Here is a 27109-nt window from a genome sequence, read left to right on the forward strand (position 1 = left end):
TAATTTCTTTGTGCATACCCAATTTTGTTTCTGGTATCATTTTCTTCCAGTGAAAAATATCCTTTAATATTTCTTATAGTTTAGGTCTGCTGGACACATGTGCTTCATATTCTGTTTGCCTGAGAATGCTTTTATTTCAAAGATTTTTTTTAAAGATATTTTCACGTAATATAAAATAATAAGATAACCAGTTTTTTCTTTCAGCGCTTTAAACATATTATCTCTCTCCACACTTTAAAGATATCTGCTATCTTCTGTCTTGCATTATTTCTAAAGAGAAGTCAGCTTTTATTCTTACATATGTATCCCTGTAATTAATGTGTTTCCTCCCCTCTGGTTGCTTTTGCTTTTAAGCTTTTCTATTTATCACTGCTTACAGCAATGTGATTTATGTCCTTAATCTGGTTATCTTTCTACCAGAGGTGCATTGAGCTTCTTAGATATGTGGGTTGTTTTCCATGAACCATGAACTCAGGAAAAATTCTGGCCATTATTACTTCAAATATTCACAGCCTTCTCAGTCTTTCTAGGGCTCCAATTATACGTCTATTAGACTCACTGATATCATCCCACAAGTTACTGACACTCAGTCCTTGTTTTCAGCCTTTTCCTTCTGCTTCTCTACACTGCAGTTTGGATAGCTTTATTGCCCTGTCTTGAAGTTCACGGATCTTTTCTTCTCTAATATCTAACCTGCTGTTAAACCCAGGTTTTTGTTTGTTTGTTTTTTGGTTTTTGGTTTTTTTTGCAGTTAAGATATTGTAATTTTTAGAACTATAAGTTCCACTGGTTCTATTTTAAGTTTCCAGTTCTCTTCGCATTATATTCATGTTTTTTTTTAATACGTGAACATATTTATAATCACTGTTTAAATGTCTTTTTCTGTTAACTCTATTTTGGGGTCTGTTTCTATTGATCATCTTTTCTTCTGGATATAAATTACCTTTACTGGAGTCTTCATCAATTTGTTTAACAAGCTCAACAACATCTCTCCTCTCCAACTGGTCAAAATGCAAATGTCTCCTTACCCTGCACATACTCCCATACTTGTTTCCCTTTTACATCCTAATTAGCTGTTCTTTTCCTGGCAGTTGTTTGTGTCAGGCCTTGTGGAGTTCACCCTATGCATAAGCAACTTAATAGTCAGCCAAAGACATGAGGGGATGCTTACACAAAATTTGAGAACTATTCTACAAATAGCTCCCTCTTATGGTATTGCCCTGCAAATTTCAGCTACCTAGAACTTTGATGTCTTTCTCTTCAGTTTATGGGAAACACTGTGCTTTTCTCAGATTCTCTCTTCTCTCTCTCTCACTCTTTCCCTCCCTCTCTCTCTCTCTCTCTCTCTACTACGATCCATAAATTGCCTCCAGGTACAAAGACATAGTGAACTTTAGGACTCACTTCAACTTTTCCCCTTCTCTTAGGCATTACAGCTGATGCTTCCTGTTGTCTAATACCTAAAAATTGTTGTCACATATTTTGTCCAGTTTTTCAGTTGTATAGAATGGAATGGCCAGTCTGATACTAATTACTCCAAGTAGGAAATAATGGTTATGTTAAATTATTTTTAAGACAGGACACATTAGGAATTAAAATTTAAGAAAAAGTAATATTAAGAGAAGTTTTGAATAATAAATAATATTGCTCTTAAAAATCAGAAAATGGGTTATAGTACTAGCTATTTCACTTGATCCACTTTGGATATGGCAGTCAGCTTGTCTAAGTTTCAGTTTTTTGAGTAGCTTGACTATAAGACTTCATAAAATCCTGTGATTCTAATGTCCAGAAACTCGATAAAGTTCATCAAAGATTCTTTAATGGTAAGGTATGCATGGACACTAATCTAATAAATGCTTCAAGGTAACCATTATTGTTACATGTTCTTAACAATTAAAATATGTTAAAATATAAAATGTACATATAAAAACTATAAAATAATTTTAATAAAAAACACAGAAATACATTTTAGCTTTCAAATTTAATATCATGTTTATGTATTTTTTTTTTTTAAATGGAGTCTTGCTCTGTCGCCCAGTCTGGAGTGCAGTGGCATGATCTTGGCTCACTGCAGCCTCTGCCTCTAAGGTTCAAGCAATTCTCCTGCCTCCGCCTCCCAAGTAGCTTGGATTACAGGCGCCCGCCACCATGCCCAGCTAATTTTTGTATTTTTAGTAGAGACAGGGTTTCACCATGTTGGCCAGGCTGGTCTCGAACTCCTCACCTTAGGTGATCTGCCCACCTTGGCCTCCCAAGGTGCTGGAATTATAGGCATAAGCCACCACGCCCGGCCATGTTAATGTCTTAACTGCTCCTAAATAATATTAAGGACTATCCTTAACTACCATCAGTAAAGTAAATGAATCTTTAGACTGATAATTCTCATTTGTTTTTATTTCCATTAAATACATTCTTTTTTCTTTTTGCTTTTTTTAGAATTTCATTTTTAAAAAAATTCTGACTATAAATAATTACTTATAATATTCTAAAATAACTCAATTGTATATAGAAATTCACATTAAATAATGAAAAGGCAACTGGCTATTCATAGAATCTTAAGTATAAACCATATTATCAAATTCCATATTTTTAAAACTCTTCTTTTGTGTTTTTAATCAGATATTAATCTCTGATTTAAAAAACTAGCCTAATTTTTAAATAACAAGTAATATCAATGGACTTTTCTTCATATTTCATAAAAAGCTCTTTAAAGAAGTTCCAACATACTAATTATGCATGACCTCCTCTGTCGGAATCCATGTTGAGCATCCTTAATCAAATTTTGCTACCCCAGGTTCTCCTTTTTGAATCTCTTAAGATACTCTCTAAATTATTTTACCCACACTATTGGGAAAATCTCTGCTGCCTCAGTTACTAATTTGCGTGTGAACATTCTGCAATCATACCACTATATTGTGTTATTTCAATTGAATTGGGCCTTTCTTAAGCTTGAAAATTTTCTTAATTTTTTGTTTAAGCTTATTAAGTTTTTTTATTAATAAATGGTAAACATCATAGAAATATATATTTCTCATGGCTTAAAGGCATCTGATAAAGTCTATTGCTTTTTTATACCTTGACATCCATATAGGAGTAATTCCCTCAATACTTACATGTTTTTTTCAGTAATAACAGGAAAAAGTAATTACAATGAAATATGCTCACATATAAATATAAAGGGAGTATTTTTTCCTAAGCCAGACTTGCTACACATAACCACTCTTTTTCTGCCAACTTGTAGATGTTTTCTATTTCCCGATTTCTGAACTCCCTACACTCATTCTAATCTAACAACTAGCTATCTAACTTCCCCCAACCTCTTTTATTCTGTCTCACATGTTATTTTTTTCTCTTAAACTACATGAGAAGTACAGGAGAACAAGCAAAAAGGAACTCTATGAAGATTTCCATCATATAGTAAGTTTGAAGTTTTAGAACACTGGAATAAGAATTCTCAAACTTTAGAGTAGCTAGGAATCATTTGGAGACATTTGTTGAAATTCAGATTCCCAGGGCCCACACTCAAGAATTCTTAACTCAATAGGCTTTAAGTGGGGCCTAGGAGTCTGATTTTTTAGCAGAAAGGCCAGACGATTCTGATGCAAGTGTTCTGTGGACCACACTTTGAAAAAAACTGTGGTCCTTTTGCCTACAGTAAGTATATGACGCCTCCAGGTAACGGAGGAAAAGTATTCTGTTCTCTTTGAAGTAAGTTAACATTATATTATTCATAGCATATATATATGTCATAATATGTAACACTATATTATTATATAGCACAAATTATGCTGCATAAACCCCAAGAAATTGGGCAAAACAATCGGGATAGGAAGAAAATATTAGAATTATTCATTTTTATCTATAAAAATCAATAATTATGAATCAATTATTATTAATATTAAAAGATTGACACAACATATTTTCCAGAAAAGAGAACCAGAAAGGTGGGAAGATAATTAAGTGGTAAATGATTTAGCAGACCAGAAAAGTCAAAACTTAAACTAGTAAAAGTAAATTTTACTTGTATTGCAGTACCCCAAAAAGGCTCATTAATTTGAGATATCAGGTGCCTCTAAAAGTTGGGCTGAAAACAGGTTGACTATATAGAAAACAGATAAACATCCAGAACCCTTCCCACATCAACCAGTCAGGCAACTATACTTTTGCTATCAGAAGAGTAGACATGAGATTTGCTCTCTGGAGACACTAAACCTCTTACTGAAAAGAGGACAATTAAATGAAAATCTACATATTGAAAGTGAAACTCTTAGCCCCCTTCTCCACTTGGCTAGTACATTGCTCAAATTGGCAGACTTTATGTGGTGAAATTGATTAACTCCAGAGAAAAGACACTGATAATTAGGAACCCAACCCCAGTGAAAAATCCTAGTCAAAACACTCTCCGGTGAAATACATCTGTCAATAACACAAACCTATGCTCACAACTTTTCAACCAACTTTTTAGTTCTTCACTTTTAAATATTGATGGAGGAGTAACTCATATTTAAAGTAAGTCTGTAACATTAAAGATCAAAATCAAATAAAACAAAAGCAATGCCCCCACCCTGCAAAACAAAACAAAACAAACAAACAAACAAACAAAAACAAGTACTCAGAGAAAACACAGACTGTACAAGGAGAAGCAAAATATTCATTGGGTTGGGAGGCAAAGATAAGCAAATCTCCCAGATAAGAAAATTAGAAGTTCAGTTCGTAAGATCCAACATATAAAAGTAGGAGTTCCATAAAATAATAACAGAAAACCTACAGTAAAAGGATATTGTCAGAAATATATACAGTTTAACAAAACATCTCAAAAGAAAAGGATGACACTTTTCAAACTGAAAAGACATCCTGAGTATCCAGCACATCTTGAAAAAAATTTTGAACACTGTCAATAAAGAGATGGTTCTAAATGTTTTCATCCTTTGTGTCACCTACAAAGGACAATGAATCAGTCTGATATCAGACTTCTCAACAGCAACACTAGCAACAAAAATCAATGGAGCAATACTTTTAATATTTGAAAAAAAAATATTTCCCAAGATTTCAAAATATTCACCATCTGTGTTCTCTTTTTTGGGAAGCCACTGAAATATGCCCACAGCAGAATACAGGAGGTACAGGAAAACTAGGGAATCAGGGAAAAGAAATCCAACAAAGGAGAGAGAGAACGATAATTCCCAGGTTGATAGTGAAGAGAGATCCCAGGACAGAGATCATAGAAAACAGCCAGTTCAAACGGGAGCAAGAGGACAGTGTTTTTTTTTATTACTACTGTTACATTCATTTCATTATCTTTTTCATCATTTTCTTCACCACTGTAATTTCCTGCTATTGGTGATAGTAGCAAACCAAGCAAAAAACCAAATAAGTAAGATATAATTATTAACTACTGGGAAAAAAGTAAACATTTTTCATAAAGGAAATGCTATCTTGAATAATAAAATAATCCACACAGCCATCAATTATCTGAAAATGAATCCAAGATGTAACTGGAAGAGAATAAAACTTATCCACCATGATGCTAATCTCAAAGTTGTGTATCCATATCAGCCATATTTCATTTCCCATTAATTTGGCATCTTACGCCCATGATGCTAATCTCAAAGTTGTGTATCCATATCAGCCATATTTCATTTCCCATTAATTTGGCATCTTATGCCCACAAATTTTTCTTAATACCTTTTTCAACCCATGGATGTGTATGTTTAGCCTATATCTTACAGTAGCACATGCTGTGTGATTACTGAAGCCATATCAAGTAATTCTAAAATCATCAGATTTAAATAGCAAAGAGATGTGCTATAGTTCCGGTATTCCAGAGTTTAGTAAAGGAATATATCATTTTGGCCCTCATTTCAAACTTCTTAATTACTTCCTAAAGTAAATAAATGGATTTCCTTTTGATGTTCTACTTATAATTAAAATAGAGTCATTTCCCCTTGGCCCTATTCTGTGTTCATAGATGACTTTTATGCTTTAAGTACCTTATTGTACCACCCATTCTCAATAAATCTCTTCTTACCTCATTGCAATAACCTTCACCATATTAGAATCCTTTACATTCTACTTCAGTTTTACATTACTTAGTAGTAATTGAGAAATAGTTAACATTCCTAATATTTTATCATAGAAGAGAAAATAATTTGTTTTTCTCTTAAGACTATGCCACTTACTTATTTCTATTACTGATTTGGTGTTCAATATATAAATAGAGCATGATCCTATGATTATCAACAACACTTTCAAAATTTAAATTTCATTTGCAAAATAATTAGCAAGCCTTATTTTTCCCTTCTAAAAAGTTCTTATTGACACCCAAGATCAGCATTTTGTTGTCTCTTCTCCTTTACCTCATTCTTAAATGTGATACTGAGGCAAATATTTACAAATACATTTGTTACTAAATCATGTTCTATCATGAGTTCTACCATGAATTTGTGAAAATTATTTAAATATTTTCTACAAATCATAAAAGAAAAAAGTAAGCTAAAGACTTCATTGATCATCCAGTTTTAAATAAATTCCTTTCTAGAGACAAAAAGCAAAATACCAGTGACATTTTTATTTATACTCAACATTTCATCTAAGAACATATAATCTGTAAGAGTGACTATTACTCCAATTTTACCACTAAGGCATGGAATTACGATATTGAACTGAAGTGAACTCAAGAGGTTATCTAACATAGCTTCTGTCTCCAAAAATGACTGCATTTTAACAGTCCAAGAGATACGTTCATCCTCTCTATTTTTCAAAATGGCCAGGGAAGATGTAATAACTTGCCTTAGCAATTTGCTCTGTTGTGTAATATCCCTTAATATCATAATCAAAATCTGCAGATAAGAAGGAAATAAAACTCAGGTTTCCCAGCTCCTTGGTAAATGCTCTTAACCAGTTGTGGTTGTAAAACAACCACAAAAATAAATAAATGAAGAAGTAGATATTTTGATTAAAATTCCAGTATCTAGTCAACTATTCACCTGTTTCAAGCAACATTCAATTCGAAATAGTATAGTATAACAAAATTATCTTGATTTCATAATAAAAATTTTCCATTAGAAAGAAAACTAACTTCTGTTAGGTGCATATTATGAGTCTCAAAAATGAGACTAGAAAACATTTAATGGGAACTTTCTGGGTGCCAGGCATCGTACTCGATGCATAATATCACATTAAATCCTCACAGCAACTCTATGAAGTAGGCACTACTGTTATCTCTGTTTTTTTAGATGAAGAAACTGAGGCTCAGGGAAACAAAGGTGTCCAAGGCCTCATAGCTAGTGAATGGTGAAGCCAAGATTCAAGCCTAGGCGTTTGGTTATGTTTTACTGTCTCTCATACATTCTTAACACATCTGTTACTATATTATTATTAGGTTGCTTTTAAATTGGTTGAAAAATCCTTATCTGTATAAAAATGTATGTGTGTTTCAAATTCCCATTAGCTCCTCGGTATTTTTTAATATCAAAGATGTTTTAGAACGTACAAACAGCTTCTAAGAAACACGCATTTGTATGACAAGTAATACTTTAAATTCTGTTTTTTAAAGTTTGCTTGTTTCATGATTTTTCTTAGGCCCCTTAGATATGTTTTTAAAAACTTATATGAATACTTTAAAACTGCATTTTAGTGATTTGGGGCTTTGCTAATTCTTTAGAGGAGCAAGGATGCTTTTAGGTCTTACCACTATTCTAAATGAAAAGAGGCAGATTTGAGACTGGAAGCTAGCTTAGACTGGCTTCAATCTAAATAGCTTATAAAATATTGTAACTAGTTAGAATGTTTAGAATGTTTTCTCTAGTAGAAACATAACATTTTAACTAGGTAAATGGCTAACTATGTTAGCCAGATAATTTCCTGAAATATTGTTGCTTTGCTAAGGTAATTTATGGTATTAGTGCAATAAGCAGACTTATAAACAGGTTTATACAGAATTTTTTAGTTCTATATAATGTCTTCTTAATATTTCTATTTGTTGGCATCAATATTTAGAAGAAGAAAACAACACATTTCAACAGCCACAAAACTTTGAAATTAAATTCATAGTTCAATATTTAATTAAAAATTACCTTTTTCATTGTTTCTTTTCCCACTGTAATCTCATGCCCATCCTGCCCCATGCCATTCTTAAAGAACAGAATTCGGACTGAGGTCCTCTCAGTAAGTTTCTTCATTCTAATAGAAAGAACAGGCTTGGGTTTCCGTCTTTGGATATCAGTAGGAAGCATCAACCCATTCATTGTCCAAGTTACTTTCTTCATTAACAACAGATGGTCTAGAAGATAATTTTTTAAGTCAAGTCAATATTTGGCTTCAAAATTAAAAATGGACACATCATACTTCCCTCCCTCTATTACCTGTGTATTATACACTGGCCAGTCTCCATTTAGATGCTGGTTTTCTGAAATGCTACCACCAGTTTCTTACTAACCGTGACATAAGCTGTAGCAAGCTGTCTGCTCTGATAGCCTGCATAAATCATCATTTCTGAAGGGAACAGATGTTCAGGGTATGAAAGAGTAATACCACAATTTAGTCCTAATTAAAATTCACCTTAGCCTGTCTCTATTACTGATTAAACGCACCCAGCTGAAAGGGTCTATTGGAAATATCCAGTGTCCTTTGCTTACTATAAAACAACATAGGTCTTGAACTTTTATGTTCTTTAGGGTTGGGAAACATTTCTTTTCTCTTTAATATGACTTCTTATCTATGTTGCTTTAAAGATGCTGACCTCCAAATAGTAACATTATACTGTAATTCTTCTCCTGTGACTAGAAGGAAGGTGCCTTCTAGGACATCCTCGGTGAGAGATTTAAACTATTTCACTGAAAATGAAAAACAGTTTTTCATTAACAGTTTACTTTGACCCATACATTTTCAAAGCTGTGTGCAGAAATTTAAGTTTTAAAACTCCCACTAATATAAACAGGAGTGCAACTAAATTACTATGTATGACTTTGAAAATGTAAGGGTAAGAAGAGGAGTGCAGTATATTGCATACTAAGTTGCCATCAGCATTCTTCTCTTTTCAAGAAGTTTTGTTTCACAAATAAATAATTTGTACCTGAGCTACTTATTTGTGCATTCAATTTATTTTAATCATATTTTCTTCTTACATAAATTACAAAAATACAATGATCCCTCCCTCATCTGCTCTTATTTGTTCTGAGAGAAACATAATTTTATTTATAGATAACTGAAAATAGCTGCATTTATTGCTATTTTGCATTGAAATTTGCCCAGATTTTCAAATGATCTTTCTCTGTTAGCACCCACCTTGAAAAAAGTTTGGCCTCTTTGACCTAGAAATGTTACTTTACATAAAATCTGCTAATATTGATATGAAAAACAAGCCAGTGGTTGTAATAACCTTCGAGTCTCAGAATGGATATATTAAATGTTCAACAACAACAACAACAACAACAAAAATCCTCTATTCTTACCCCCCTCTTTCACTCTCTGTTACCCACACACATATACACATATAAAAACACATATACCGTGGCAGATAGATAAACAAAACTTGCAGATTAAATTAAAACTAGATTATAAGACTATAGACATAAGTCTTCAAAAAGAGAAAAAACATTTTAACAGAAATTTGTTACTCTGTTTTCATTTTGTAAACTGAAATTAATAGGAATTAGAAAATATAATAGAAAAATAAGCTATAAGTTAATGAGTTCATAAATAGCCAAAAGAATTGAAAACAGATACTCAACTAAGTACATGTACACACATGTTCACAGCAGCACTATTTACAATAGCCAACATGTGGTAACCAAATGTCCATCAATAGATGAATGGATAAACAAATGATAGTACAATGTATAACACAGATGGAATATCATTCAGCCATAAAAAAGAATGAAGTACTGATACTTGCTAAAAAATGGACAAACCTCAAAAACATGCTAAATGAAAGAAGCCAGACATAAAAAAGGTGACATATTGTATGATTCCATTTACATGAAATATCAGAATAGGTAAATCTATAAAAACAGAACATATACTGATGGTTGCCAGCAGCAGGGAGGAGAGGGGATTGAAGAGAAGCTTAATGGGTAAGGGGTTTTATTTTGAAATGATGGAAATATTTTGGAACTAGATAGAGATGCTAGTTACACAACAGTGTGAATGTACTAAATGCTACTAAATTGCTCGCTTTAAAATTATTAATTTTGCATTATGTGACCTCAATAAATAAAGAAGAAAAAAAGAAGAGGAGGAGGTCCATAGGTGCTGATCATTGTCAGACAGTATTTCTCTGGGAAAAAAAAAAAATCTCTCACAGGGGAAAAAAAATATGAATGAATTATTGTAGTGTAATGGGAGTTTACCCACAATCTGGATGCCCCTAGATGCTTTGCATGGTGAAAGGGTATTAACTCTACCTTCAAACTATGTTTGAACCCTAGCTCTGTTTCTTAGTGACACTAGATGCACTATACCTCCCTGAATTTCAGATTTCTCATTAAAAATTATCTAGTGAGCATCACTCCACTACCTGACAGGGATTAAATATCTTATATGTAAAATTACCTAACATATCGAAGTCATTCCATAAATGCTAGCTTCTTCCCTCACCTCCCTGAAGTTCTATTGCTTATTATGGAGCATTGGAGTATATTAATTGTTACATCAGTCGGGGTCCAATCAGGAAAACAGAATCTACTCAGAGTATTTGAGCAGAGGAAACTGACTGCAGGGAATTGGTTATGTAAGTGACAGAAAAGGCTGAGAAGCAACCGAAGGACAGTTAGGCAACCCCAAAATTAGAAAGAGCAAGAAACCACTCCCACTAAGGCCAGAGGGAGGAGATGTTACAGGCGCCAAGATTTAGAGAATCTTACCAATAAAGGGTTTTCCAAGGCCAGGACTAGGGTGAGGGGAGTGAAGGCCAATGAGGCAAAATTTAAGGAAGCTGTGCAGGGCCCTCACAGAACCCTCAGAGCGAATGCCTCCTCAAATTGTGTCCCAGTGATACTTCACTCACCCAACTGTAGTGCCAGCCCCGGCTGAAACTGTCTCTTTCACATGCAGAACTCCTTAAATTCCATGAAAAACAGTACTATAGCCAGACTCCATTTATGTGATTTATAGATACTACCTTATTTAGTTCTCTCAACAACTTTATGAGATAGGTAATATTATTATCCTTATTTACAGTTGAGGAAACTGAGGCACAGAGGCATTAACTTGCCCAAGATCATACAACTGGTATGTGGTGGCACTGGGACATGAATTTAGTTCAAGAAGCTGTGCTCCTAATCACTGCACTCTTTTGCCACTACCATATATCTCAATGTCTAAAGCAAAATTTCATATCTTTCTACACAAACTGTCTCACCCTTCACAGTTCTTATTTCTGTCAGTGTTTCCACTTCTTTTACAGTTATCCACTCTCTCAGCGAGACCTTGAACCCATACTGCTTAATCATTTCTCTCCAACTAATTGCTTATTCATTCAACAATATTTACTGGGCGTCCACACATCAAGGCACCAGTGCGACAACTGTAAGGAGGACAGAGCTGCTTGTGCAGTTCACAGGCTCTGGCAGAGAAACTGACAGTGTAAGGTCTCTTTGAACAGAGAGGCCTATGAGATGAGAAGTTAGTTGTGAAAATCTGGGGGAAAGGTATTCCAAGCAGAGTGAAAACCAAGCACAGGGACTCGAAATGAGGATGGGCCTGGCATGTTTAAGAAAGAAAAATAGAATGGGCACGGTGGCTCATGCCTGTAATTACCCAGCACTTTGGGTGGCTGAGGCAGGTGGATCACCCAGGGTCAGGAGTTCAAGACCAGCCTGGCCAACATGGTGAAACCCCATCTCTACTAAAAATACAAAAAACTAGACAGGCATTGTGGTGGGCGCCTGTAATCCCAGCTACTCGGGAGGCTGAGGCAGGAGAATTGTTTGAACTCGGGAGGCAGAGGTTGCAGTGAGCCGAGATCATGCCACTGCACTCCAGCCTGGGCAACAAGAGTGAAACTCAGGAAGGGAAGGAAAGGGATGGGGAGGGGAGGGGAGGGGAGGGGAGGGAGGGAAGGGACAGGGAGGGAAGGGGAGAGAGAAAGAAAGAAAGAGAGAGGAAGGAAGGAAGGGAGGGAGGGAGGAAAAGAAAGAAAGAGAGAAAGAGAAAGAAAGAGAAAGAAAGAAAAAGAAAGAAAGAAAGAAAAAGAAAGAAAGAAAGAAGGAAAGAAAGAAAGAACAGAAAGAGTGTATGTGGTTAAAGCCAAAGAGGCAGAAAGGGGCCACATTGTTCAGGTCAAGATAAAGGATTTGGATTTTATTCCGGATGTGATGGGAAGCTGTTAGAAGATTCTCAGCAGGGTGTTATGTGAAGAAAGTACAGTTGTCCCTGGGTATCCATGGAGGCTTGGTTTCAAGACCCCTAGGATACCAAAATCTGTAGATGCTCAAGTCCGTTATATAAAATGTAGTAGTATTTCTATATAACCTACACACATCCTCCTGTGTACTTTAAATCATCTCTAGATTATTTATAATGCCTAATACAATGTGAATGCTAAGTAAATAGTTGTTATACTGTATTTTTGTTTGTATTTTTTTATTATTCTATTGTTATTTTTTATAGCTCTTTTTTTCTGAGTATTTTTGATCCATACTTGGTTGAACCCGCAGATGCAGAACCCGTGGATACAGAGGGTCGACTATAGTGCATAGTGTAGTAGACACTGTTGGTGCCCCCCCAAGGTGCCTTTTAGCAGGCTAGTGCACCCAAACTCCAGCTGCTTTGAGTCCTGGCTGTGACCATCATACAGCTTCACCCTTCTGAGAATTGCCTTTGACTGAAAGAAACCTAGTCAGGAAATGCCTATGAGGTTGTGATCTCCTCCCTCTTACCTAGGGAGACAGCCAACAGCCAATGATTGACTGATTCTGGGGCATAGTAGCCAGTCCCCTTGCCTCAAAGGGGAGCAATTCTCTGGTGTCTTTCACATTTCAGACTGGGGGTAGATTTCCAGTGAACACATGTCTTGGCCATGCTTCTTCCTTTGCTCTAGGCTCCTTCTCTCACTCCCTTAACATGGTTCAACTGAGAGTATTCCCTCAACAAGTCTCTTGCACTAAAATCCTCATCTCAGGTTCTGCTTCTAGGGAATCTGACCTGAGACACGGTAAAGGAAGGGAGACCTCTCGGTTATGCATTCTTCACAGTAACTCTTCAAAGCATCATTTTTTTTCCATTTCCAACCAGACCCATTTGTCCATTTCTGTCTCTGCCTCCTAAAATCTGCAAGAACTTTCTAATTGTATATGATTCTCCTCCATCACATCTGACATTCTATACACCAATCACAGCTGAGTTTTCCTAAGACATCAATTTTATCATTACCTAAAGAGAAAACTCTTGGAACTAGTTTTTGAAGTTTTCTCCTAGTCAGTCAGTCAGTCAGCCAGCCAGCCAGCCCATCAGGGGTCTGTCAGGCAGTCAACAAATACTTGTTGAGTGTATCCTATGTGCCAGATTCTGTGCAAGGAATATGAAAAAAGACACAAGTCCTTTTTCCTAACCTTATGTCTAACAGAAGAGTTTACAATCTGATGCCATTCAAACTTTCTGTTCTTGTCTTACCCTAGTTTGAAGCACTGTTTTACCTAAGCAAATCTGTTCATTATCCCTGTTCACTTTTAAACCCATACTTCACCTATTCAGACTCAAGTCCTTCTCAGGATCCAGTTTAAGATCTTCCCTTACTGCTCCATCAACAACAGCATTTTGGTCAAAGCCATTCAACAAGTCTCTAGGACATTCCAAACTTTCCCACATCTTTCTGTCTTCTTCTGAGCCCTCCAAACTGTCCCAATCTCTGCCCATTACCTAGTTCCAAAGTTGCTTCATTTTTGGGTATCTTTACAGCAGCGCTCCACTACCTGGTACCAATTTACTGTATTAGTGCATTTTCACACCACTAATAAAGACATAGCCAAGACTGGGTAATTTATTTAAAAAGAGGTTTAATTGACTTACAGTTCAGCATGACTAGGGGAGCCTCAGGAAACTTAGAATCATGGTGGAAGGAGAAGCAAACACATCCTCTTCACAGTGTGGAAAGAAGGAGAAGTGCAGAGCAAAGAGGCAAAAAGCCCCTTATAAAGCCATAAGATCTGGTGAGAAATCACTCACTCACTATCATGAAAACAGCATGGGGGGGACCACCCCCACGATCTAATTACCTCCCACAAGGCGTCTCCCCCAACATGAGGGGATTATATTTCAGATTACAATTCAATATGAGATTTCCGTGGGGACACAGAGCCAGACCATATCAACCAGGGAACCCTCCTATTTAGCAACAGGAAGTGATTCTTCTGTACATCACCCCTCTGAGGACATATGTTTTCATATCAAGAAATGTGGTTTGAGGGCTGACAGCCAGGGTAAGCATTATCACATCCAGAGGCAAGAAGAAAAACAGAATCTGACTCTTCCATGCCAACACAGAGAAACTGAAGATGGTCAGCAAAGACTTGACAAGACTTCAGCCCTGGTGAGGAAGAGGCTATTCTCAAAGGCTGGGGGTGAGTGGAGTGAGTAGCAACAAAATAGTGAGGGGACTGTAGGGTATGTGGGGCAGGGAGCCAAGCAATTCAAACAAGAACCCTAATGCCATCTAAATCTACTTTGAATTTCTAGGAAAACATACTAGCCATTTTTTTTTTTAATTTTTTTTGAGACAGAGTCTCGCTATGTCACCCAGCCTGGAGTGCAGTGGCATGATCTTGACTCACTGCAACCTCAAGCGATTCTCCTGCCTCAGCCTCCTGAGTAACTGGGACAACAGGCACGCACCACCACGCCTGGCTAATTTTTTATATTTTTAGTAGAGACGGGGTTTCACCTTATTGGCCAGGCTGGTCTCAAACTCCTGACCTTCTAATCTGCCAGCGTTGGCCTCCCAAAGTGCTGGGATTACAGGCATGAGCCACCACGTCCGGCCCCCATACTAGCCGTTATTAACAAATGCTTCCTACATTTCTGTCTTTCATTAACTTTCTCATCTCTAAAAATTCAAAAATTTTCAACTCCTAGGGCTGAGGCTATCTGGTACCTTTATAAGAATCAGGTTAAAAGGCTAATCAGAGACGCAAAAGAAAGCAACCATTTGTCTCTTATCTACCTTTGATCTTAATGGCCCCTCCCCACTTCGAGTTGCCCCACCTTTGCTTTGAGTTGTACCGCTTTTCTGGACCAAACCAATGTTCATCTTACATATATTGATTGATGTCTCATGTCTCCCTGAAATGTATAAACCAAGCTGTGCTCGGACCACCTTGGGCACATGTCATCAGGACCTCCTGAGGCTGTCTCACAGACATGTATCCTTAACTTTGGCAAAATAAGCTTCCTAAATTGACTGAGACCTGTCTCAGATATTCGGAGTTCACAAATCTCAACGACAGTAACATCCGAGTTCCCCTTTGGATTGTTCTTGAGTCTCAACCTTTTCTCCTTTGGAATGTTCTTGAATCTCTACCTTTTTCCCTTTGGACTGTTCTTGAATCACTACCTTGTTGATAGTTCTTTCAGCAAGGTCTCTGCCCTCCACAACCAACTGCCAAAGAAAGGGCCCTTGTCTCACCTGATTACCTTATCCCCTCTAAATATGCTAGCCACACCTGGTGGTTTTCAAAGCAGTCAGACCTAGACCTGTCCCAGTCTTCCTCTCCTCAGGTACTTTTCTCTGGAAAGTTAAGATTCTGCTGGGTTAGGATGCAGGTGGTGACTGGACTCTAGTGAGGACCTAAGGTTTAGCATAACTTTGGAAAATAGTTCCCAAAAGGGTCGTATCTCAGCTGCTCAGGGACTGCCATGTCCGCCTGACTGTTCATATACTTACTCTCCCAAAGCACTCAGAGAACCTTATGTTCCAACCATAGATTATATTTTATTTGATAGAATCCATGTCTTATTTTATTTTCATGATTTTATTTTTAACCAAACCATGAAAAAGATAAAGCACTTCTTAGCTTGCTTTTCTGTTAAAAGGTCTATCTACAATACAATTATATTTCCTCAGTCTACTTCAAAAAAGCCAATGTCTGTCACAAAATTAAATAAATCTGGATGCTTCTAACATTATAATTTTCCATTTGCTTGTACCAAGTAAAAAGAATACTGCCTTCTTTTACTTCTAGAATAAAAAGCAGCAAACTTACAACTTCAAATCCACAAGCTTATTAAAAATCTTAATTTTAAAAATTTGTTCTCTGGTAGTTGTGCAATAAATTTGAAAACACAACACTCTGTCAAGTAGGTATAGATAATGACATTAAATATGAATAAGCACATCATTTCATGAATGCAAGATGAGTTTATAAAATACAAATGCTCTGACAGTAAGAAAACATACTGCTATATTCAATTATGTCATCTGCCCAAAATACAATTGCTTCTATGTTTGGTAAATAGATTAAATCCAGGTCACATTCCTGCATTCAACTGAGTTTCTAGTCACTCCCTTTTCTCTAAATACTTGCGCTCTTTGTTTCTGCATGTTCTTAAGTGTCATCATTTATTGCTATAGGCATGATGGCTATATTTAACTAATAATGACAGTGGTTGTCATTAGATTTTAACTCAGTAACACGAGTCTGACATATCATTTGAAGTATGTCTTCAATTTACATTTGATTAAAATTACAAACATCCCATCTATTGTGCCAATCAAAATGTTGTCACCCTTTCCCTGAACTTTTCTATGAACTTTCTTTAAATAAGTTATGGCAGCTTAAAGTTAAGGCTAGCCCTGGGTCACAAACATATTTTAAAATACAACTTTTGGAATGGAGCAGACTAAGGCCACTTGGGGCTCCTTTTATAAAAGGCCTTGATTTTGACCTACACCCTAGATATTGAGAGTTCAAAGCCTTTAACTCAGATTCCCATATCATGCTGTATACATAACTACTTGGCAGGTATTTTAATTTGGTTGTATTTATTTCAAGATCTCAGACCTAGCAAAGACCTTTGTTAGTAAAATCAGATATGTGTGACAACTTGTATGAAAAGCTTGTGGAAACATACCTAGAAAGGATGGAGCAAAAGAAGGAAAATAAATAAGGGCAGGTAGAAAAATAACATTTCAGGTAACTATCATATGCCAGGTTTTTATATCATCTTCTTTACTTCCCATAATATATCTGTGGGATGTAAACTTATTTTTTATTTATTTATTTTTTTTGAGACAGAGTCTCGCTCTGTCGCCAAGCTGGAGTGCAGTGGCATGATCTCGGCTCACTGCAACCTCTGCCTCACGGGTTCAAGCAATTCTCCTGCCTCAGCCTCCCTAGTATCTGGGACCACAGGTTCGCGCCACCATGCCCAGCTAATTTTTGTATTTTTAGTAGAGATGGGATTTTACCATGTTGGCCAGGATAGTGTTGATCTCTTGACCTCACGATTTGCTTGCCTTGGCCTCCCAAAGTGCTGGGATTACAGGCGAGAGCCAACACACCTGGCCGAGGTGTAAACTATTATGCTCAATTTATGGATGAAGAAACTTAGGCTTAGCGAGATTAAGTGACTGGCCCAGGTTCACACTCTAGTTTGCTTTCCTGGCAGTGATGAAGAAAGTAGAAACAAATTTTGTTGTTGTTGTTATTTTCCTGAGCCCAGCCAGCTATTCTAGAAAGGTAAAAGTGGACACAAGGTTCTGACTAACTTCAAGTCTTAGTTATGTTTATAAGATGGTATTCTCAGTTTTCTGTTTAGACCAGGGGCTTATAGACACTTAATTTTCAAATGATTTATCTTTATTAGAAATATCCAATAGTCATTTAAAGTATTACTTCATCTATATTACAGATAAGGACATTGAAGTGCAGACCAGTTTGCCCAAGACCAGACACAGGAACTAGAATCTTGCAACATCAGCTGCCTTCGAGTCTAGTGTCCTTTAAAATAAACAATAATGCATTTCTCACAACTCTCCTAACAAGATATCTAAAGCCTTCAAAAGTGAAAAGTTCAAAAAGCAAACCACTCTGAAAGAATAACTATAGAATATATAAATGAATTCTCAGGTAAAGTAACAAGCAGCATAGGCAGACAACTAAGTGATTTGATTTAAAGGTAACTGTTTCATTTTCAATTTTGTAAATGCATTCAGGTTAACAGGACAGTATAGGTTTGCAAGCATCTGTACAGTAAATAAATGTAGTCTCTGTGTATGAATATAATTCAACATTTTCTGGTTATGTCAAGAATTTAGGTGTTTTTCAATGATTTGGTATTTGACAATATAAAGAGATGCTGCCAGCCACACACAGGCTATAGATTTTCCTACTGACTAAGAAGACTTTTTTGGTCCATCTCTTATAATTGTCTTCAAATCCACACCTATTTTGTATACCAAGGATATTCTATTCTTTTATTTACAGATTTAAAACTTTGGAATAGAAAATACATAAAATATTTTCCTATAGTTTTACCCTCACTTATAGAAATAGAAGAATCATATGCTGTCTGAGAAGAAAACGGGTTTTTTTTTCACCACATAATGCCATCTTCCTCCTTTTGAATATATATAGAAAAGTGGAAGTTAAAATGTACAAACAATCTAACCTAATAAATACACTATTCAAACCAAAAGATAAAAGGGAATTTGGGAAAGCCAGTCCTAACTACCTTAGCTGACTGAATTAAGTAGTGGTTGCCCTGTAGGTGAACACCACAAAGGCTGGTATCTGTTTTGGCAAGACTAAAGCAGCCATTGGTGTAGGCAGCACTATAGCGTTCTGTCTTGAGATCTAGCAGCAGAAATATTAAGGTATGATGTGATGTGAGTAGTGGGTCACCTATTGAAATTTGTGCTTTTAACATAACAATTTAAAAATCAACAAATTCAGTAGACATATAATGGAAGAGAATATAATGCATGAATCCAGGTTCATTAAATGAATGCATTTTTTGAAAAACAAAATATGACAGAACATTTCATTATGGATGCAGATATGAGAAAAAGTGTTATGCTGCTATTTAGAATGTGTCTTGTGTGTCGTGGAATTGAAATATTTCCAAATCATCAATAATTAAAATGATGAGAATCCATCATTTCACTGACACTTCTACATGAAAAGATGGCCTATTTTAAATGTGCTCACACATATTCTTGTCAATCACAAGCTGTCATAGCAAATTATTTCATTTTGTAGATCACATGGCAGTTACTAGAAAATCTCTAGGCTTAAATTTAGATCTTAGGTATAGTATCAAGAACTCCTTTCATGCATTTTTTTCTGTGACTACATCTTCACAATATTGGATCTAAAAGATTTAAAATCTTATTCATAATACCAAGTTTCACTTCTGGTTAACAAAACTCAGGACTGAAATGAATCACTGTAAATGATAATTCTGAAAGCCCAGTAATAGAATAGGATATATAGGAGAGAGTAGAAATATTCAACCAAAAAGTTTGAAAGACAATCAGAGCTCCATACAACAGAACTTGGACCTAACGAATTAGGTCTAAATAGTGTTTTCCCCTCATCTTATTTAAGATATTCAGGCAATCACAGGGCACGAACCATTTATTATGCTATGTTTGCATTACTTACATACAGCTCCTAGCAGTTATAAAGGAACTGAACTCTTATAAACCCCATGGATCTGATCCAAGAATTTTCACTGTGTCACAATTAAGCAGAAGATTTAGGAAACTGTGAATAAAACCTAAACCACATGGCCATGAATCAGAAAACTTAATATGCCTTTTCAAACAATTCATTAACTACATATTCATAATTTCAATGAATTATTAATAAATGTCAGAAACTTTAAATGCCAGAAGTATAATACCTAATAAGGCAACATTATCAACAGTATTTATATAAAATATTTCTATTTTCCTGATCTTTTCCATACACAATTAATATTTATGATTAAATATTCAACTTTAAAATGTAAGAATTATTCTAATACTGCATTTCAACAAGGAATGCTTCATGTCAGTCTTGACCTTGGCCTGACCTCCGTATGAAAGCTTTGTGTTTCAAGGTATGTGATGAATAGCTCTCCAGCTTTCTATTAGATCCAATGCCACTGGTTGTCAACAGTGATGCTCAAAAGGCGTAGTAAAATAGTTAAAATATCAGAGATGTTCTGTAGGATTTTTTCTGTCTTAGTAAATCTGGAAATCGTTCTTAGGCAATTTTCTCCATCTACATTGCTTTTCCAATGAATAAGGAAAACCATTGAAGTATAGATATATAATTGCCAAAATATATACTGGCTTGTTCGGCCTTCCAATGCCAGAAAGAAAATAAGATCCATTTGATTTATGTTGTAAAATAGTATTCTCAGTTTGAAGGATTTATAACTTATCTACTCAGTTTAAGTTCCTTAAAGGCCAGGACTTCTATCCCTATGCTGGGGCACACATAGTAGGTACTCAATAAAAATGTGTTGATTTAAATTTTGATTTAATTGCATTAAATTGAATTTAAATTAGAGATGAAAGAATAATGATAAAAAAGAAATCAGACTATGAACCACAGCTTTTATCTTTCTCTGACCTGGCCTAGTATCTAGCATATATAGACTCTCAATAAATGTTTGTTGAATGAATAAAAGTCTGTAAATTAAAACAATGACCAGTTATCAATTGTATATAAAATACTTATTCTCATTTAGAAAGATACATCATTAACACTTAATTATGCCAATTGATTTCCCCTATTTACCTTTAGCATGTTCAATTATCCAACTTTTCTGATCATGTCTCTTTAAGTTTATCTACCACTTTCAAAGTTATTCACACGTTTTTATTTTAATGGCACACTTGTGGCTAGTTGGAAAATTATAGATTTATCTGTAAAACAGATGACAGAAAGGTAATCTTCAAGCTGATTTTGGTGGTTTGAAAAAGTGTATGTGAATATGTGAGTGATATGTAATATATCACTCACATCAAGTTAAATATTATCTTTCATATATAAATGTATATATGTTTACATTTATATTCTTAACATTCTGAAAGAAACCAAATATCATTGTTTAAGCTTATCTATAAGCTCAACTTAGATGAATGGCTTTTCCCCATTATACTTATCCTAACTCTTTTTAATGGACATGTGATATGCTAGTCTGTGTCCAAGCTCACCTACAATTTCTTTTCTCAAAAGACAAGGCACATCTGCCACCTGCTCTACTCCGTGTCCCAGCAACAACTGTCGAGCAGCATAAAGATTGATTATCAGTCAAAAACCATTGCACAACACCAGATTTTGGTGGGTTAAGCTTGCTGATCCAGCAAGAGATGGTGTGAAATTTTCAGGAATGTGTGCCAACATTTTGGTGCTAAAAGAACAGCAGTGCATGTCACAGTGAAACACAGCCAAAGATACGCAGACAAAGCAGAGAAGTTTTTTGTTCTGGACTTGGCTTTTGAAAAGGATAAAAGAGAAAACAAAAAGTAGGAGGAAATTAGTTAGTACATTTAAAAATCATCCACCAAGCTCAGTCATGTGTGTGACATTATTATTTTAGGCATACATGTCCAGGAGATTTTCTTCTTAGCTTAGCTATGAATAATTTTTATATGTCTCTTCTACAATACCATTATTCATATGAAAGGCAAGCATTTCTTATTAATAACAATAATCAAGGATCTTAATGAAGCAATCATTACAAATATATCTGAATTTTTTAAAGTCACAGAAAAGTATTTGCCCACTAAGACCCATGTTTTTATATAAGCAAATGATTCAATGAATATAAAATTAAGGCAGCCAGCCAGATTTTAAACTTAAAGCAAAATGTGAAAAATATATGAGTCCACACTATCACATAGGTAATTTTCAATGACCATTATAGCAACAAGTTTCTTTACAAGAACGAAATTTTCTTAAATTTTCTATTGAATTCAAGAAATTGCTTATTTCCTGAAGATCAAGTATTATATAAAAGAGAAATCCTAGCACAACTTTATACAATAACATTAACAGAAGGGAGATTTTCATCGCCTCATCTGTAATGAACTCCAGAATTACTTTTCTTCTACTTATGCAATTACTGCCTAGACTTGCCTTTGATTCACTAGCTTTATAGAAGTTGCAGAAAAAAATTACTTCTAATAAAGTATAAAAAGCATAGGAAAGTACAGCAGTTAGACACACTGAATTTTTATGGCAAAGTCCTTATTCCTGTTATTTAAATCCGATTATCATACATAGCAGTAGATACCAAACTCTGGGCACAACATGCTTGAAAGAATATTCTTAGATAGTAGTGCTTTTATTTCTCCCTTAAAATGTATTCTTTTCCACTGAGGAAAGAAAAATGTTATTTTTTTAAATTTTAGAAAATCTCCACATTTCTGAAATGTTGGAAGAAATGAACTTTTTGGAAAACCTTAATTGAAAATATGTGTAGGATTATATTATACATTTTAAGGTTAAAAAATAATCAAGCTGGAACATTTCTTATGAAATACGTTACTAGGAGAATCATATGTATATAAGAAATGTATGTTCATTATTGGCCACATTTTCATAATTATGTTGATACTATCTGAAAAAAGACCAAGAGTGTAAATGAATAAATGATACTTAAAACTTTGAACTATTTTCTGAGAGGATAAGTCTAATGAATTATGTCTGTTGAGTGTCACAGAAACTAAACAGTAAATTCAATAATCTCTGATTTAATTTATTATATTTTCACCATTTAACCTCCTGCAGGCTCCCTAATGTCTATTCAGATCTATATTAAATTAAGCACCAATGCTAATGAAGGGCAATAAACGTGGCTGTCAGTGGATTTTTCTTTCATTAAGCACATTATCCTCTTACGGAGCTGTAAATGCGTAAACATTAGTTTTGTTAAACCATGCAAAAAAGACAGGATGAAAATCATTTTTTAATTGCACCCCTTAAGCAATTCAGTATGTGTGGGGGTAGGGTATTTTTTAGATCTTTTTTACCTTTAATTTTTTTGAATGGATTTAAAAAGGGCTCTCCCGTTGAAACATAAACATCGGCTTCATGGGGTATATCTTCAGGTTCGAGGGCTTCCTTGCCATCTGCCAAGAACACTCGTCTTGCGGCCATGTTCAGATTCAGCTTTTCTGTGCACTCTTCCAGCAGCTAGAAGAAAGCAAGAGGTAAGTCAAAGTGATTTACTATAAAGAAAGTAATATATTTCCCTCAAAACAAAAGGTTCTAATGATCAAAATAGAAACCCAATTGAGTCACTTGCCAATACAGTTATTTTCTAGCAGTTGAAAATATAGAAATAAAAGGTAAGTCACAGCATGAAGCATATCTAATTATTGACTAAATTTAATATTTAAATGATCTGTCATTTTAATAACTCTACACGGTATTGTAGAGTTGCATCTGTTTAAATACACTATTTATATATTGAATTTTTTTAAAAAAGGAAAGGAGTGAAATTCCAAGAAATCTACGTATATATAAGCAATCTGTAGATTCAGATTCTTAAAAAGAAATATTAACAATAATTTTCTCATTTTTTATATTATAAAGAGAGTAAGGGAAAAAAAATAAAGCACAGAAAACTTTGGAACACTAGTTACCAAGGTGATGGTTGGTACAGTAACTCTGGCAAAGACTGTTCTAGATCCATTTTTGTAAGCTGTTACTTTAATCACTCTTGGTTGAAGTTTGTGTCTTTGAGACAATTTCTGCCAATTCCGGGCTGACTGAAATTTTAAAGAAGAGAACTCTGCAATCCTGAAGAAAAAGAAAAACAGAAAAATTGATGCATGCTAATTAGTGAAAGCTTTTAAATAAATATTATCCTGGATTTTTTTAAACAGATATAAGCACTAAAGATTGTTCCTATGTATATAAGTATACCTAACAAAACTTTTTATAGGATAAGATTGTTGTTACAGAGTAACACTCTCACTACTTAAATATTCAAAAAAATTTAAAACACAGTGTTTGCCAAAACTGCTCATATAAAACATATATATCAGAATAAATGATTTTTATCACTTTACTTATAAAACACAACAGTCCTTTTAAAATATATATATATTATATGCAACTAAAAATTATATATATGAGATATGTTCTGATAGCAAAAAATAGTAATATGGTCTTAATATCATGAAACAGCAAATGGCTAAGATTCTATCCAAGTTTTCATGTTTATCAAAGTTCTTTAATTTTTTTAAAAAATGTTTAAAATTCAAAAATATTTGATTTTAAAATTTTGATTCCAAGGTTAATTGTATTGCTCTCATTTCAAACTGTTCGGAAGTGGTAACGGTGAAGATTTCTAAGTTTTGTCTTCGGGCAAAACTAATTTTGATATTTATGATTTTTCTCAGCAAAAGTATGTGGTAAACTGACTAACGTCAAATTTTCTTCATAATTCTCTAACTAACCAAGTTAATTTGTAATGCCACAGAAGAGTAAATATTTTAAAATAAAAATGTCACACAAATTAAAAACAACATATCCACATATTCAAACATTTGAAAATAGTGGGGTATTAGTTTCTTGGTTTGATTTTTGTTTTTACTAATATTTTCTTCTGTCTATGAACTCTCATGTTAATAGTTTATGATAACAATTTGATGTGAAAACATATTTACAAAATTGTTTTATAATAATTTCATTCAATTCAATTCTGTTTCAAACTATTGGTTAAATATCAAAGAAAGCATTTTTATTTTTAAATAAGTTCGTGTGAGCAAAGATATTTCATGATCCTAGCCTGATTCTGCTTCAAATATTCTTTTCAGAGTTTCTGATTACCCAGGTTGAAGTGTATCTCATATTTCCCACAGTGTAATTAACAACATTCTACTCTGGTGCTTTCAAAGAAAAAAATAAAAACAAAAACAAAACCCGAGAGATGTGTTACATTTTAATGTCTGAGATAGTCAATTGAAACATTATAAACTCTGCTCAAAGGAAAGAACTTCAACAATAGGTTAAAAAGAACAGAGAACAGCTTTGATTACCTCAGTTGACCCACTGGAGCACTGACAGGTCTGTTTCTCTTGGATGCTGATATAGAACAAGAATTGTTTTTACTGTTTGATTTGTAGCTATCTAGGTCTGATATTTCATCATGGCTGTGATCTGATGCTGTTTGATGTGTGGAGCAATCTTGAAGTCCTGACCCTTCTGATACTGCTGCTGAATGCACAAGTCTGTTGGGGCCAAACTGAGACTGCAAATAATCATCAGTAGTTTTAATAACTGCTTTTGCCTGGGATGACATAAACTCTCTGGAAGAAACAATGCATGGAAGAATACAATTAATTGATTTGTAATCATTTATTAACAAATACCACATAATAACGAGTTGTGTGCTATGTGCTACACAAAATACTACACACTTAGCCATTATTTTGTTTAATGCCTACAATATTCCTGGGAAGTGGTTATTATTTTTATTCCCATTTTACAGATTTAAGAAATTGAGGCTCAGTGAGGTTAATTAACTTGCCCACTGTCACATAATCAATAACTGACAGGATGGGAATTTGAACCCAAGCCTGTCCTGAAATAAAATCCACATTCATAACCATTAAGCTTCATTGCTTTACTTAATTCAACCAAACGGAAGCTTGCATAATGTTTAAAACAATGTAAGTATAACTTTTAAATTCTTAGATCCACTTTATTTTCTAATACTTACTTAGCACTCTGCTGTTAAAAATATGTGGGTCCTACCCTCAAGAAACTTGCAAACAATCCCCCAATAGAGAATATATGTTAAATAAACTGAAACTGAGTGTGTATTAACCTTAAAGATGAAAATAATTCATTGAAGGCCATTTTAGAATGGGTGGGAATAAAGTCGGTAAAGGCTTCACAGCAGACCTGAGATTAGCCTAACTAACTCATCTCTGTTCAGGACTATCCTGGTTTTGGCACTGAGGGTCACACATTCCAGGAACTCCCTCAGTCTCAGATAAACTGGGTCAGTTGGTCACCCTACTGGTATTTAGGCTGGAAGAGTAGTATGTGGATGAACTATGATGTGTGAACAGGGAACCACATGACCTGGAAGAATATATTAATCTATGTAGACACCAAGTTGGGAAGATGAATAGGTATAGAATATACCGGTATGATAAAATAAAATAAGTTTTAATATATTTGCAAATATTGAGCTGTGTGGTGATCACACATAGAGGATAGTCAGGTTCCATGTATTACCTTAATCGGAACTATCTTTGCACAAACCGAATCTGCTTCTTTCCAATTTGCTCATTCCTCAATAGTTATTGCATAATATAACCCCCCCAAACACACCCCCAATTATAAATTAACATATGTTCAGTGTTGAAAGCTCAGCAGGGATTGCCCCTCCTCCAATCTTTCACATCCACAAATGTCATTATAATCACAATTATTTCTTCCAGCCTGCCCTCTTTATGGTCACAAACGAGTAAAATGGTCAATTATTTCCTCTGAAAAAATGAATGGTAGTCACACGTCAGAGGGAAAATAGATGTTTGTGTGTGTGTGTGTGTGTGTGAGCTCACACAGTGGACCCAGGGGAACTACACCTCTGGAATCCAAGCAGTTGTATTCTGCTGTTGTTGTTATCACATGTTTCTATCCAAGTCTGCCCTAGACTGAGTACAGTACTGGGGAGAGGAGCAGCCTTCCCTACACATTGGATATAACCAGACTCAAAACTGTGGCAAACAACGCCTTGAAAGGGTCTTTGGACTAGCTCTGGCAAAAGTGGGACCTCCCTGCAGACCATCTAAGCCACTCAGATTTTGATAATGGTGGTGAGTGATGGCATGTGGCAGCAGTCATTTCAAACTGGCAGTGTTTCTGCAGCAATAGCAATGGAGCTTCACACGGTTACCAAGCTCTTCAACCTGGGGGAAGACCAGTAAACAGCCAGGGGAAAGAATCACAGATTTCATAAACAGTTCCAAGTTTCCAATAAATAGTTACTTGGAGAGCAGATTCCCATATTTTTAAAAAAAATGGAATTCCCTACTTAAAAGTAGAATAAGGTGTCTTTTTTAATGAATGTATTTTTTTCATTATGAAATATTCTTATAAATATACTAATGATTTTTAACATAACAATCCATTATTCTACCACCACAAGGCAAAAG

At 35.0% G+C, this 27109-nt stretch overlaps 1 protein-coding gene across 5 annotated transcripts in view; it reads right to left on the reverse strand.

The window, feature by feature from the left end:
* The window catches only part of DCDC1 (doublecortin domain containing 1), a 401001-nt gene that overhangs the window by 320837 nt on the left and 53055 nt on the right, over window positions 1-27109 (reverse strand). For all 5 annotated transcript variants that reach the window (XM_055356896.2, XM_055356899.2, XM_055356900.2 and 2 more), the window contains 4 exons: window positions 24980-25249; window positions 23579-23735; window positions 22964-23126; window positions 8076-8281 (listed from right to left, as the gene is read on the reverse strand). In XM_055356896.2, the coding sequence (XP_055212871.2) occupies window positions 8076-8281; window positions 22964-23126; window positions 23579-23735; window positions 24980-25249 (796 nt within the window). The remainder of the gene's footprint in view (window positions 1-8075; window positions 8282-22963; window positions 23127-23578; window positions 23736-24979; window positions 25250-27109) is intronic.

The sequence above is a fragment of the Gorilla gorilla genome, chromosome 9 (assembly GCF_029281585.2).
Source record: "Gorilla gorilla gorilla isolate KB3781 chromosome 9, NHGRI_mGorGor1-v2.1_pri, whole genome shotgun sequence".
Classification (NCBI taxonomy): Eukaryota; Metazoa; Chordata; class Mammalia; order Primates; family Hominidae; genus Gorilla; species Gorilla gorilla.